Raw genomic sequence first — 16,158 nt, forward strand, 5'->3', positions numbered from 1 at the left:
GACGACTAGGGTAGGGGAGGGGGGGGGGAGAGGGAATGCAGGGGTTACTTGAAATTAGAGAAATCAATATTCATACCTCTGGGTTGTAAACTGCCCAAGCAAAATATGAGGTGCTGTTCCTCCAATTTGCACGTGGCCTCACTCTGACAGTGGAGGAGGCCCGGGACAGAAAGGTCAGTGTGGGAATGGGAGGGGAAGTTAAAAGGTCTGGCAACCAGGAAATTGCATAGGCCAGGGCGGACTGAGCGTAGGTGTTCAGCGAAACTTTCTCCAGAGATACTACCTGACCCGCTGAGTTGCTCCAGCACTTTTCCTCTATCTTCGGTGATCAGTATTTGTTGGGCATTGGAAGGTGCGATGGTAAGGGCAGGATTAGGTTGAAGATTCAAGATGCTGGAATGTGGAGGAAAGAAACTTAATACTGGAGGAACTCAGCGAGTTGAATGGCAAATGTAGGATGAAAGAAATTGTCAACATTTTGGGTCGAGACCCGTTGAGATTCTCTAGCAGTATGTTTTGCTCAGGATTAATTCAGGTTGGACAATTGCCTGGGAGGGGGGTGGTCACACTGTATCCGTCCACCACGTCAGCAGGTGGGGAAAGTTGGGATAGAGTCAAGAACTTAGGGGAACCGGATGAGAACATTACATAAAGGAGACCTAACTAAAATAGGTTTTCAGCATTGGATTGAGAACTTCTCAGGTAGTCCCTGTTTATGTAATAAAAACAGAAAATGCTACAAACACTCAGGCTGTGGAAAAAGGATTACAATTGAAGACCCTTCATCAGAACTGGGAAGGAGAGGAAATACATTTGTTTTAAACTGTAGAGAGAATGGAGGGTGAATGGGGATGACAAAGAGAATTTCTCAGGCAGCTTGAAGCCAGATCTGTACTGGGGATAAACTATAAAATAGGTAATCTGGTGGATGGTTAATGGGGACATTTAGGGAGAGAGAACGCAGTCCTCTGTTCATTACAATAAAAAAACTCAGCGAGTTAGAATGTGGACAAAATAGTCCTGCAGTCCTGCACATTGCAACTTGTGGCATTCAATTGTCTTTGTTCTCACTGTGTGACTGCCCCCAATTCACAGCTTTTATGAGCAAAGAACTGTTCTCTATTTCTAACTGCGCGCATTAACCCATTGACCAAGTGACTTGTTTAGAACATATACCCAGGGGAATTCCAGCCTCCTTACCAGTGATGTATCAATGGTCTTAACCATCCCCTCCCTGAAAATCAGTCCCAATTTGTTGTGCCTCCTTCCCAGTTGAAGGACCTTTGTCATAAAATGTTAACTCTCTTCCTCCTCACACATATGTCATCTGATCTGATGAGTATTTTCACCATTTTCTGTTCTGATTTCTGCTTTTATTTTGGATTTCCAAACTCTGCAGATTTCCTCTTTAAGTAATGCCAAAGAAGACACAAGTTCACAAGCAATAGGAGCAGAATCAGGCCATTCGGCCCATCAAGTCTACTCCACCATTCAATCATGGCTGATCTTTCTTTCCCTCCTAACCCCATTCTCCCGCCTTCTCCCATCACCCCTGACACTCGTACTATTCAACAATCTATCACTGCCTTGAAAATATCCATTGACTTGGCCTCCACAGCCTTCTGTGGCAATGAATTCCACAGATTCACCACCCTCTGTTGTTCCACCAGATGACTGTTGTGTTGTACAAGCTTGTTGAGAATGATTGGCCAGTATTGCGTTCAGGTTGGGTGTACCTTTATAAAAACCCTACACCAGAACATCACTCCACTGAATACCACTATGTCCAAGCCTCCTCATGCATTAACACATTTGAACCACTGTAAAACCTAGAAGACAAACTGTGGACTTTGTGCCACCTGCTCTAATTTTATTATTTTTCATCAAAATTAAAATTGCACATAAGAGCATGGTGACGCTTGATCTAATTTTTCAGCAGATTGAAAACTGCAGGTGCTAGAAATCTGAAATAAAAACAAACAATGCTAGAATATTCAGCATGTCTGCCAGCAGCAATGGAGATGACAAAATTAGCATTTCAGGTCAAGAATCTTTCCTCAGAACAATCTTGGTTGTTCCCCTTTGCCTGACTTGTGGGATATTTTCAGCATTTACTGTTTTTATTTAATTTTGTTTTTTTGGTCCTTATTTCCAAGGCAATCAAATTATTGTGGTAATTTTGTTAATTAAAAAATTGCAGAAACTTTGACTTTTATACTACTGAGATTTGCTGAAGTGTAATTCTGCACAATTCATGTATATTTAGTATTTTTCTGGAACTGTATTTCCACGATTAAAATTAGTTTATGCAACCACGATAGCCATATTAATGAGAGTTTGCTTGTGTTTTTTTTTCAAATTTAAGACTCTGTTGATCATGACGTTCATGTTTCTGCAGTCAGCACTAAACAATGACTATATAACAAAGGATTATATGATGTTAATGGTAAGTTAGCAAACATTTTTTGAAATGTTTGCAGTGTAAGGGCAAGAGAGATAGTTGGAGTATTTTGCCCAGGATGGAATTATCAAATTGGCAGCCCTCCCAACCCTTCCGAATTTGGCGGAAAGTTTCCGCTTTCTTATTTCATTTCCGCAATTCTGATTTTGCCTCACATTTTTCCGCAAAACACATGCCTCGCCGCTGGCCCGGCCTCGCCTTGTCGCTGGCCAGTCCTCACCTCGGCGCTCGCCTCGCCTCACTGCTGGTCTCGCCACTCGCCTGGCCTCATCTTGTCGCTGGCCAGGTCTCACCTCTGGCCTAGCCTCGCCGTTGGCCTGGCGTTGCTGCAGAACGTGAGGCCCGTTGATGTTGAGAGGGGATGGGGGGGGGGGGGGGGGAGAGTTGGGGTGCGGGGGAGGGGGCAGTGGAGATGGAGGAGTGGGGGTCGGGGGTGTGGAAGAAGGGAGGGGGAGTGGATTTGGGGGGAAAGGGGGGGTGTAAGAGGGGTAGGGGGAGGAGGGGGGTGGAGGAAGGGATGGGAGGGAGGTAGGGGTGGGGGGGAGGGGGTGGGGGGAGTAGGGTTTGGGGTGACATGGACTGTTGTAATTTGTTGTTGAAGACCACTGGAGCAAGTATGTCTTCAATTAAATTAGGTATGTGCAGTTTTTTAAACAAAACTCTTTCTTCATAACTTTGCCATGCATTTTATGACCATTGTTCTTTTATTCAATACCAAGAGAATTGGGATGTGTAAGGAAATAGCAAAATAGAAAAAACAAAACAAAACACATTTTTCATTGTTGTAAAAACTATTTCTGTTCAATAACGTTTCTATAATAGTAGAATATACTCACGATAGGCCTGACATTGTACATGTAGTCCAAGAACTACAGACTGTTGGAAATAATAGTCGTTTTTCACGTATGTGCAATTGGCGTGCATACATTCTTTTGCTGAAAAGTTGCATTACGCGCCATATTATGAATTTTGATGTGAAATTCTGAATTTTGGACGTCAAAATTCTGAATTTGTAAAATCAAATGTTGGGAGGTCTGCCGGTGGGCATAGCTTTAATGTGAGAAAGGGAAAGTTTAAAGGGGATGTGCAAGGCATGTTTTTTTTACACAGAGAATGGTGGATGCCTGGAACATGCTGGAGGGATAGTGGAAACAGATAGCAACATTTGTGTCATTTTATCAGGTACATGAACGAGCAAGGAATGGAGGGATATAGATCGTGTGCAGGCACTTACATTGGCATTGTGGTCAATATGGACCATGGGCCATATGGGACTGTCCTCATACTGTTCTGTGTTCAGTGCAAAGATTTCAACTACAGGTTTATTATTTTAAGTAAACTGTATTCAGTTTATTATTTTTAATTATAATGGGGACTAGGGTAATAGCAGAAATATTCTCTGGACATTATTATGCCGCATGAGCTGATCTTCACTTCCGATGATGAGGTAAAGGTTTTCAGTTCTTTCGTAGGGCGATGGGTTAAAATATCTCAGAAGCAAATAAAACCTCAATAGCATTGTAGGCCAATTTACTGTAAACTCTTGTACCATAGCTCTTTAAATGTTAGTATCCCATCTGAAATAAACCGTGTTTAAAAGGTGAAGTATGACTGAAGATCTACTCTTTAGTATCGGCTATATTAAGACCTTTCGTAACTCTCATTTACTTAACTGACTTTCTCGTACCACTGTGTCAATAGGGTTTTCTGTACAACCCGATGAATCATCTGTCTGCAGTAGTATTTTTGTTTACCTGTGTGTTTTTTGAAGTTTGACGTCCATTGTCCGACAGAATAAACATTTCCTTTTTATCACCAACCCTGTACATTGGTTACCCCAAAGGGGAGATTTTATACATTAGGCCGCTCACATAAGGTGATTATTCTTTTGTGTAGGAAGGAACTGCAAATCCTGGTTTGCACTGAAGATAGACAAAAAAAAGCTGGTGTAACTCAACGGGGTCAGGCAGCATCTCTGGAGAAAAGGTCTGAAGAAGGGGTTCCGACCCGAAACATCACGTTTTCCTTTTCTCCAAAGATGCTGCCTGACCCGCTGAGTTACTCCAGCATTTTGTGTCTATCATTGTGATCATTCTTTCATTGTCGTGAATCCTGAAAGAATAAAACAGCTGAGGATGCCACAACTTTGCCATTAGATCAGTCTCACTTTTTTAACCAAAAAGACGGCAGAAAGTGCTGGAGTAACTCAGCAGGTCAGGCAGCATTCCTGGAGAATATGGATGCTCTCCTATCTGTACACATCCCATCCATGTCCTCCATGTTCCATATTTTCCGACATTAGCATCCACTCCCCACGCACTAGGTGCTATTTAAAGAGGCACGTCTTTGGGATGTGGGAGTTAAACTGGAGCACCCTAAAGTGAGGGGGTGCAAGCTCCACACAGTCAGCACCCGAGATTAGAATCCACCCTGAGTCTCTGGCTCTGTGAGGCAGTACATCTACTTTGCCACCCTTTTGATTTCTCCTAACAAAACACATAACCTCACACTTTCCCATTTTAAACTCCATTTGCCAAGTTTCTGCCCATTCTATACATCCCATGGCAGAGACCAAATATCATCGCATCGCTTTCTCCCTCCTTAAGATAAATCGTGAATAATTGAGGGCCATGGAATGATCCTTTCTGTTCTCCACCAGTCACAGACATCATTCCTCATAAAATCCCATTTATTCCAACCCTGCCTTCCACAAGATAACACGTTTTCAGTCTATGCTAACTCGCTTCCCCCATTGCCGCAAATTCTTATCTTGTGCACCAGCCTTTTATGTGGCAATCGCCTTCTGGAAATCCAGATACACAACATCTACATGATCCTTTCATGATGCTTTATCTTTTAATAAGCACTGCTTTCCTTCTGACACCTCCTCTGTATCACGAGGGCCAGATGTTAGTTCTCTTGCGCTCATGGGTAAGTACATGAACACTTTTTTTTCCTTTCTGAAGGGAACCAGAGAAAGTTATTTCACATTAGTGTTAATGTAAACATTTACAATATTTAACCAGATATTGGTTTTAGTCATCCTCCTTCTTGGACAGTGGACGCACACAATAGTGAAGTTTTTGAGATCTAATCTAGCAAAGCTGACACCAATTAGAACTCTCCTCGCCCCTGAGAGACTGAAAAGAGAGAATTTAGATTTTAAATTTGCGGTAAAATTGCCATTTCTATGCACTCGGGAGACACAAGTAATTGGTTCCTTTGAGGATGTACAGGAGCAGAAATCTTAAGTTCATAAGTCGTATGGCCTGTGGGAATTGTGCGAGGATCTGAGCTGTTCTGAGCTTCCATTTAGCATGCTTTGAATCGAGAGAGCAGTCTTTTGCTTGACTGTTCTTGTCTGACAAGTTATTGCGAATGAAGAAGCTACAGTTTGATAGTCTGGTGTTATTTTATTCTGCTCCTAAGACTCGTGAACTTAGATTTCAGCTCCAGTACATCTTCACAAAATAACCAATTACTTTTGTCTTCCAAGTGCTCAAACATTGCAATTTTTTACCACAAATTTATGGTGATATTTGTGCTAAAATAAGCCAAATATGAACATTAAAAGCATAATTTTTACTCAAATACGTTTGATGGTCTTTATCACTTTGCTTTCATTAATGCAGTATAAATGTACACCTTGAAATTGAACAGTGGATGCTTGGGCATGTTAAATAGGGTCTCCATCTGAGAAGCCGACCATCTCTTTGCCTTCGCAGGTGCTGCTTGACCTGTTGAGTTCCCCCAGCAGTTTGCTTGTGACTACAGATTCCTGCACCGACAGTCTCTTGTGTCCCCATGTTAAACAGTTGCGCTACCGGGGGTGGTGGTTGAAGCAGATACGATAGTGGCATTTAAGAGACTTTTGGATAGGCGTACGAATAGGCAGGGAATAGAGAGATATGGATTAAGTGCAGGAGGTAAGAGTTGGTTATGGCATCATGATCATGTCGGGCACACACATTGTGGGCCGAAGGGGCCTATTCTTGTGCTGTACTGTTCTCTGCCACTGGGTTGTGGATTGTGTTGAGGAGCCCAAGGGAGAACAGTGCTTACTTAAAGGGAACGAATAGTAGGTTCTCACTACTGGACTCCCTCAGACTTCGACCCGCAAGCAAGATTAACGCTGGCCTTGCAGGCACTGCCACATCAGTGGAGGAACCTAAAGGTGGCATCTTAAGGTGAGAGGGACAAAGTGTAAAGGAGATGTGCGCGGCAGGTTTGTTTTATATAGAGCCTGGAACATGCTGCCAGAGGAAGTGGTGGAGACCAATACAATAGTGGCGTTTAAGAGGACTTTGGATAGGCACACGGAAATGTAGGGGATGGAAAGATATGGAACATATGCAGACAGAGGAGTTTAAATTGGCATCAAGTCTGGCACAAAAATTATGGGCCAAGGAGGCTTTTAGATGTGCACATGAATGTGCAGGGAATGGAAAGATGTGGACTACGTGCAAGCAGAAGAGATTAGCTTAATTTAGAGTCGTAGAGTCTTTTAGCGTGGAAACAGGCCCTTCGGCCCACTTGCCCACACCAGCCAATATGTCCCATCTACATTAGTCCCACCTGCCTGCTTTGGCCCCACAACCCTCTGAACCTGTCCTATGCATGTACCTATCTATATGTTTTTCTTAAGCGTTTGACGGCACTGGGCCTGTACTCGCTGGAGTTTCGAAGAATGAGGGGGGGACCTCATTGAAATGTACAGAATAGTGAAAAGCTTGGATAGAGTGGATGTGGAGAGGATGCTTCCACTAGTGGGAGAGTCTAGAACTAGAGGTCATAGCCTCAGAATTAAAAGACGTTCTTTTAGGAAGGAGATGAGGAGGAATTTCTTTAGTCAGACAGTGGTGAATCTGTGGAATTCTTTGCCACAGAAGGCTGTGGAGGCCATCAGTGGATATATTTAAAGCAGAGGTAAATAGATTCTTGATTAGTACAGGTGTCAGAGGTTTTGGGGAGAAAGCAGGAGAATAGGGTTAGGAGGGAGAGATAGATCAGCCATGATTGAATGGCAGAGTAGACGATGGGCCGAAAGGCCTAATTCTGCTCCTATCACTTATGAAACGTTGCCATAGCACCTGCCTCAACTATCTCCCCTGGCATCTCTGGAGAAAAAGGACGGGTGACGTTTTGGGTCAGGACCCTTCTTCAGACCATTCTCCCAGACTGAAGAAAGGTCCCGACCCGAAACGTCATCCATCCTATCTCTCCAGTGATGCTGCCTGATCCGCTGAGTTATTCCAGCATTTTGTGTCTATCTCCCATCTACCTCATTGGAGAACTTAGAACTATGTGTTTATCTTCGGCATGAGTTTAAATCCCACCTCAACAGCTGGGGAATTCACATTGAAGTATTTAACTTTGAAACAAAAAAAAAACTATGATTGTTCGATTGTTAGATTGTTGTAAACACATAATTCGCCGGCGTTTTTCAGGGAAGTAAGTGTGCTGAAGCTGCCCTTATGTAGTATGACCTGGGTGAGACCCACCAGTGTGGTTGATCCTAACTAACATCTCGAAGCTCAGAAACTGCTACATTCAAGGGGTGATCAGGAATGGAAAAAATTGTACCAGCTGTATCAGTCATATCCACATCCCATGACTGACGTAAAAAGAATTGCAAGAACATTTTGTTTCTTTCCAGTTCAAATGGCACACTGCATTGAACAATGTCGCTGTTTCATTGTTGTTGATGAGTTGTTACTTTGGAATGTCCACGTGCCACTTGCACCATGTCTGCAGGCTAAACACTGCCTCCGCATCCGCTCAGCTAGGAATGGAAAATGTACACACTGCCACCTCATCAGCTCAGCTATGAATGGAACATGAAATTGGTCTTCTCAGGATCAATCACACTAGAACAAAACAAAACAAAACCTATGGGGATATTTATAAACGCATGCTTCCGGGGGGGGGGGGGGGGCGGGTAGGACTCAATGTACAAAGCGCCGGAGTAACTCAGCGGGTCAGGCAGCATCTGTGAAGGTGATGTTTCAAGGCAGTACCTTTCTTCAGCTGATGGAGTGGGTGGGTAGGTGGGACAAAGCCTGTGGCAAGTGATATATGGATACAGGTCGAAGGGTTGATTGGCAGATGGAGTAAGAGAGAAAGGACCGAGATGAAAAAGAGACAAAAAGGTGTCAGATAAGGAGAGAAGAGGTGGGATGTAAATCTAAATCCGGAGGGAGGGATAAACGGTGAAAGGATACCACCTCTGGCTAACTTAGTCTGAAGAAGAGTCCCGACCCAAAATGTTGCTTACTCATTCCCTTCATAGGTGCTGCCTGATCTACTGAGTTACCCAAGCACTTTGTGTTTTGCTCAGGATTCCAACATCTGTAGTTTCATGTGTCTCCCCGATCTCAATGTACTTCAATTATTCTGTTGCTTCAGTTCGGTAGCAATTCCCTTATGACAGAAAACTCCTGGTTAAAATTTCCTCAGAAGTGCTTGAAGCTAAATAAAGCTGCCCATCTCCTGCACAGTAGCTGTTGCACAGCTAGAGTTTGTGCGGTTGAACTGTCTAGAGAATAAGGAGTGAGTTGAGTGGTGGCTGGGTGATTAGGAATTGTCCTCAAGAGGAGGGTAAATTTGGAAAGTTATTTAAGGGACTTTGGAAGAGTGTGGTTGGAGATGGAAAGTTGGCATACAACAGTAAGGTACATCATAAAATCGAGACTGTGTGTGGCCAGTTTAGTTTATTATCACCTGTACCAAGATGCAGTGATCTGCAAGCTATCCAGTCAAACCATAACCATACACAAGTACAATCATTCAATTGTAAGTAGATTCTCTTCTGCGACAACACGCCAAGTGTCGCCACACACTGGCACCATCTTGCAACTTCCAAATCTCTGAAAAGTCCGATCCTGGCCCAAGGAGATGTGCAGTTTCTTAATTCCACACTCTAAGGCCCAGTGTGTGTCCTGGTGGCACTGGGTCTGTGATGTAGGGGTGGGTCTGGCCCAGCACGATGCTGTCAGCTTCCACCGCCGCTCTGCGCAGCTGGCACGGGCGGCGCTCGATCCACTCGCTCGCCCGGCTGCTGCAGGGCCTTGCACCACTATTTTACAATAAGGATTTTAAACTGGTTTAAAAATTAAAGCCCATATCCACACATCGGGCAATTGGAAGCTGAAAGGCCATATATTACTCCTATTCTGAATCCTCCCTCCCACTCTGCACAATGAAAATTGCAAGATTCTCACTGAATTCTCCGCCTGAAACCCAGAGAAATGTATGATCTCAGACAATGTGAAGCAGAGAGTTTGCTGGACAAATGGCAGTCTAGTTTAGTTTAGAGATCCAGTGCGGTAACAGGCCCGTCAGCCCAGGCCGACCAGCGATTCTCACACACGATCACTGTCCTACACACACGAGGGACAATTCACAATTTTACCGAAGCCAATTAGCCTACAAACCTGTACGTCTTTGGAGTGTGGGAGGAAACCCACGAGGTCACGGGGAGATCGTACAAACTGCAGACAGGCGGCAGCCATAGTCAGGATCAAACCTGGGTCTCCAGTGCCATAGGGCAGCAACCCTACCACTACGCCACTGTGCCGCCCCCTACACCACTGTGCCATTCTGGGTTGTTTTACAGAAACTATTATACCATGCAGGGAGGAAGAAAAAGAAATGCGTTGACATTTAATGACTTTCATAATTCAGATATTCCACAAAGTCTAAGCCAATGAAGCACTTTGCAGCACAGTGGTGTTGTAAAGAGAGCAGCAGCTTCCACCATGCAAGCTGACATGTTAGTGAGATACTGGTCAATAGTTTTACTTGGGGACAAACACAAAGTACTGTAGACCTGGACTGTCTACAGCAGAAATGCCAAACAGCTCAACCACTTTCACTTGAGCTGCCTACGCAGACTCCTTCACATCAGGTGGCAGGACAAAATTCCCGACACAGAGGTCTTGGAACGGGCCGGAATCTCCAGCGTCCACACCCTCCTACGGAAAGCACAAGCCAGATGGGCAGGCCATGTCGTCAGAATGCCAAAACAGCTTCTGTATGGAGAACTGTGTCAGGGCAAGCACTCAGTAGGAGGACAGAAGAAACGGTTTAAGGACTGCCTCAAAGTGTCCCTCAGACTTGGACATCAACCTCAGCACTTGGGAGTCTCTTGCTCTGGACCGTCCAACCTGGTGTAGCAAGCTCACCACAGGAGCCCGTGCAGCAGAGAACAGACGCACTGCAGAGGCCCAGAGGAAACGCACCGTGCGCAAGGCCCGGGCTACCTCCACTTCCACTGCAGCAGCCATCCACTTGTGTCCTACCTGTGGGCGTGCCTTCCGGGCCCGGATTGGCCTCACCAGTCACATCCGGACCCACAGTCACCAATCCTCCAACAGAAAGTGAAGTCATGGTCATCTTCGAACCCAAAGGACGAACAACAACTGTATCGAACCCTATTTGCAATCAGCTTGGAAACACTATTTTTAAAATTATAACCAAGTATTATAGGATTTCTGGCCCGAAACGTCATTTGTCTATTCCCTCCCCAGAAGCTACCCGACCCACCGAGTTCCTCCAGCACCTTGTGTTTTGCTCAAGGTGTTACATTTCCAAAGCTACACTCAACACCTTTGAGAACACCCAAACAGGGTGAGAATGAAGTGCTTTTTATTGCCGATCTAATCCAAAAACTGGCATCCCGGAGAAAAATAACACGTTGCATTCGAAGCAGGTTTGCCATAGAACAACAAGCTTCTATTTTGGGGATTAGGCATGAATAATGTTCATAGACAGACGAGCAGATATACCGGTTTAAAACAAAAACAACAAACAAGATCAGGTGATTTAGAAATGCTGCCAGCTGCAAACACTTTCCCACTGCAATCTCATAATCAGCAGTGCTGAAACTACAGATGTGAAGGGATGTTAGGATCCTGAATGTCCTGCCTCAAAGCAAGTTTTAAGTATAATTTAATGTTTGAAATCAATTTTAAAACGATTTAGAATTGACAAAGCATAAATCATTGACATGATGATTAATCCTACTTTCAGTCTCGTGCAGCGCATGAGTTTGATTGATCGAGGAAGGCATCATGGAAACATGGCCCTTCAGCCCACCGAACCCACATGCACCATCGATCACTGGTACAAACTAGTTCTACGTTAACCCAAAGATAGACACATGTCTGAAGCAGAACATCACTTATCTAATTTCTCCAGAGATGCTGCCTGACCCGTTGAGTTAATCCATCATTTTGTGTCTATCTTTAGTATAAAAGGCATGGACCCATTCGGCCCAAACCTCTCCTGCGGGCCCGGCAACCCTCCCCCAACTGACGACCCTCACCCACTCCATCCCCCCTGAAGACCCCCCCCCCCCCCCGGGGCCGGGCGAGGGGGGAGAGGAATGGGAAGAGGCAGCCACTCACTCTCCAGCCCCTCCCCACCCCCCTCATTGGCCGCCACTCCCGTCACTCGGGTGGGTTCCCACCCCCCCCTCCGAGCGGCAACCCTCCCGCAACTGCGCACGCGCGGATTCGGCGGCCATCTTACGTACTAGATCAACAGGCCCCAACTGCACAAGCGCGGACCCGTTGAGTTCTCACTGTGATGTCAAACACGGAGGTAGCCAATCAGGACGCGCCAGACCCCACGTGGGTGGAGGTGGTGGAGGCAATCAAATTTATTAAAGTATAAAAAGTGTTTTTTAAGTTTAAAAAGTGAAAAAAATATATATATATAACAACCATTTGAACCGTAGGCCAATGGTGATTAAGATGGGCTTAAAATTGGTGCGCTATCTTGTACCGTTTTGGCTGTATTTCGAGAACAAATATATCCACAAACAAGATGAGAGTTTTAGTAATGTACTAGACCAAGTGGACCCTTTGGGCCCAAACCTCTCCTACATTGGTGCAGCACCCTCTCCTCCACCCATCCCCCTTCCCTCCTCCCTCCTCTCCCCTCTCCCCTTTCCCTCCACCCCCTCCCCTCTCCCTCTCCATCCCCCTCAACCCCCCTTATCTTCCCTCCACCCCCTCCCACACTCCCTCCCTACCTCCCTTAGATTTAAACTTTAAAATGTAAATAACTTTTAAAATATAACACCGATTTCAATGAAACTTCTTCCATTAGCACCAAAGGAACGACGGTGAGTAAGGTGGGCCTAAAATTGTTGCGCTATCATGTACCGTTTTGGCTGTAGTTCAGGAACAAACAAACAAACAAATGAGAGTGTTGGTATATAGATAGATGTGCATCCACAGTTTCTTTTTATTACTATGTTATCCCACTTTTACTCCCTATACACCAAGGGCGATTTACAGAGGCCAATAAACCTAAAACCCGCATAACTTTGGGATGTGGGAGGAAACCGGAACACCCGGAGGAAACCCACGTGGTCACAGGGAGGACGTGCACACTGCACACAGACAGCACTCAAGGTCAGGAATGAGATTGGGTCTCTGGCACTGTGGGGCAGCAGCTCCACCAACTGTGCCTCGGTACCACCAGCGTTTTGGAAAGCTCACGGTTGGTGTGAAGTTGTAAGATTCTTTATAGAATAAGATAAGACTTTATAGATAAGACTTTGCCTTCCATCACAGTGAGGGTATGCCTAGAGCAATCACTGTGATGGCTGTTTTGTGTAAAAAAATTGTATCTGTGTGTCTTGTGTTCTTTAATGTCTACTGCCGGACCCTGACGTGAGAGGACGCTGGCGTTGATTATTCGGCGCTTTTCCGTCAGGATAGTTTGTCTGTTTGTCTGTTTGTTTCTATGTTAATTGTATTTGTAAAGCGCTTTGTGCATGTGTTAAGGCGCTATATAAAATAAATATATTATTATTATTATTATAACCGATAAAGATATCACAATGCAACAGCCAAACTATTTTTTTTAAAGTTTATTATAAATTATTTGTATATACACATTTCTCATATCAAGAGATTAGGCTACATATGAAAAATCAATTCTTGCCAGTAACAGGAATAATCATGAAGATAGTTCAGTTGAACCTAGACAGGTTGGAGTATTGATTTTTGCATTAATTTCCTGAGTTCGCAACAGTAAATTTCACATACTCAAGGCAGTTGTTAATGGGACTTCTCCTTGAAACAAACCTCAAGTTATATCATTGCACAACTGTATAATTAACTCCAGGTCTGTTTATCATGGACTTGATATTCTTATCATTCACAGTGAAACATCCCATTAACACAAAATTTGGCATTGGCAGTCCAAGAGAAAGTGCTTAAAATGTATTGGCAGGGTTTGACATGCTACAAAATTTGGAGTCTCCCCTCAACCCAATGGGACCTGTTTTATGTGTAAACGTGAACAGCAACTTTATGTGTAAGGGGGAATTCATGAGCAGATAAATGTTTTGGTGGAAATGCAAAGGCTAGTCGGCTACAGATTCAAAACCAATCTGAGGAACCCAGATTTAATAGGCGACGTTTTGGGTCAGGATGTTGCAGGTAAGGTCCCATCCCGAAACGTCGCCTATCCATGTTCTCCAGAGACGCTACTTGACATGCTGAGTTACTCCAGCACTGTGTGTCTTCTTTTGTAAACCAGCATCTGCAGTTGCTCGTGTCCTGCCAAATTTAAACTTGGAGATTGGGCAAATCTTGAAGGTTTCTGGCTACGGTTTGGGAGGCTTGGACATTGGCGAAACGCTAACCAGGTTACAGTGCAAAGCAATCATTATTGAGCACAGTAAATTATAGTGTTCTCATTGCAGGTCGTAAGTATGGCAGGCAAATGTGTGTGACCGCCTTTTATAAAATGTGGATTTCCAATTTTCAGAGAGGAATTAGGGTGAAGTGTGACAAAGAGCAAGCAATCTATGGAATTCTCTGCCACAGAAGGCAGTGGAGGCCAATTCACTGGATGTTTTCAAGAGAGTTAGATTTACCTCTTAGGGCTAAGGGAATCAAGGGATATGGGGGAAAAAGCCAGAACGGCTTACTGATTTTGGATGATCAGCCATGATCATATTGAATGGCAGTGCTGGCTCGAGACCGAATGGCCTACTCCTGCACCTATTTTCTATATTCCTTCTCCCACTCCCCTTCGCACAATCTTCCAGAAGACCATGATATTTCTCTTAAATATTGCCAACAGTTCCTCATTTTTCACATTGTAGCATTGTATGCCGAGGTAACACTATGTAATTTTATAAGATTTCTGAACCCTCGCACTATTGAATGGAGCTTTCTTCTGTAAATATAAAGATTTACAAATTTTGCTAATAACTATGTATTTCTGAAAAGTGCTGACATAACCCTGTCTAAGAGAATATTAATTAACTGTAATTGATAGATTTTCAGAGTTCTCTGGATTGAACATGTTCTCAAATAAAACTTTAAAAAGCATACACAGGTTAGTGCAGACAGAAGCAAATTGATTCCAGTCAACTTGTGGCAACAGAAATAACATCAAACCAGCTGATGTCTCATCAGCCCTCAAGGGTTGCCTGTGATTCAATACAATTTTGTCTCACTGGATTTCTGCACATACAAATCTCAATGTTCATGAGCTGTTATAGTCACTAGTGTCTCTCTGCAGGAAGTTTTAAAACAAACTCCCCATGTTACAGAACAACTTTGATCTCTGGAAACATTCCAGGTTTGAAAGGGAAAACCTTCCAACTGGTTGACAACGAAGATGTCTTCCTCCTAGCTGACTTGCCCACGCTGGCTCAATACGGCCTGGTGAATGGAACAAGTGCGGTTGTTGGCTCTGCTGCTGGGACTGGGGCGATAGAGGCACAGCTGAGGTTTTTGGTGACAATCATACACTGGATTGGCCACAACACGATGCCAACGAACATGACCAACACCACTATGAACAGTACCAGCCTCTTCCACTCGCCAAGGAAGGAGAAGCAGTTGCGTCCTTCGCTTTCTGCTTCAGGAGACGGGTTCTCTTGCTTGCCTTCACCAATGTCAATACAGATGCAAAGGTCAGTGGTACCCGACACATCAGGGTTCTTGTGACACAGCTTCTTGCCCTCCGCCCAAACCGGCTCCTCGAGTTGTAGCTGAGGGGGGAGTTTGGCGAGCAGGTCTTGACTCGTCCGCAGGGCGGGGGTCCCGTGATCGGGCACTGCCGTGTGCTGCCTGCAAAGGGGGCAGACGATATCACCGGTCTCTTCAGTTGGCATTGATGCCAGAAGCCTGGAAAGGCACTCCAAGCAAAACGTGTGCCGGCATTCCAGCACCTTGGGGGTCTTGAAGATGTTGTCATAGGAGGAAAAACAGATGGTACATTCCACCCCTTCCATGGAGTTCTTCTCCGGGCATTCTACTGACTCCCCAGCCGGAGTTTCCTTTGGGGTGGCACTCATCTCTGTGTGCCACACCTGGTTTAGAACAGACATGGTTAACCTGAGGAGAGGAGGAAGAATAGCAATGTTGAGTAGTTGCAACAGGACTCCCTTCAATGGATCAAAACAGTTCCTACATCACACACAACCCACATTTCCCTCCAGTTTTAACCAATAAATATTCTGGTGCAGCTCCGATCAGCTTAACCTGGCAAAATAAAATGTGATGCTGTTTTGGAAAACCAATTAAAGCAGCAAAAAATATCACTGCTTGGTGACTGAGCCTGTCCACAAATCCAACATAAAAATTATTTCACTGCATTGAATTAATAATAGTTAACAGTGGCACGCAATTGACATTTTAATGTTGGAAATCAGAAATAGAGCA

General features: G+C 44.5%; 1 protein-coding gene across 1 annotated transcript; it reads right to left on the reverse strand.

Moving 5' to 3' along the window:
- Positions 1 to 15,143: 15,143 nt before the first annotated feature.
- Positions 15,144 to 15,824, reverse strand: LOC144608137 (RING finger protein 223-like). The gene has a single exon (XM_078425528.1). The coding sequence runs from the start codon at positions 15,822 to 15,824 to the stop codon at positions 15,144 to 15,146; it is 681 nt and encodes a 226-aa protein (XP_078281654.1).
- Between the last annotated feature and the right edge of the window lie 334 nt (positions 15,825 to 16,158).

This window comes from Rhinoraja longicauda, chromosome 30 (genome assembly GCF_053455715.1).
Source record: "Rhinoraja longicauda isolate Sanriku21f chromosome 30, sRhiLon1.1, whole genome shotgun sequence".
Classification (NCBI taxonomy): Eukaryota; Metazoa; Chordata; class Chondrichthyes; order Rajiformes; family Arhynchobatidae; genus Rhinoraja; species Rhinoraja longicauda.

What these genes read in the sequence shown, in the direction of transcription:
- LOC144608137 (XM_078425528.1), bottom strand. Translation starts at nt 15,824, where the DNA reads ATGTCTGTTCTAAACCAGGTGTGGCACACAGAGATGAGTGCCACCCCA.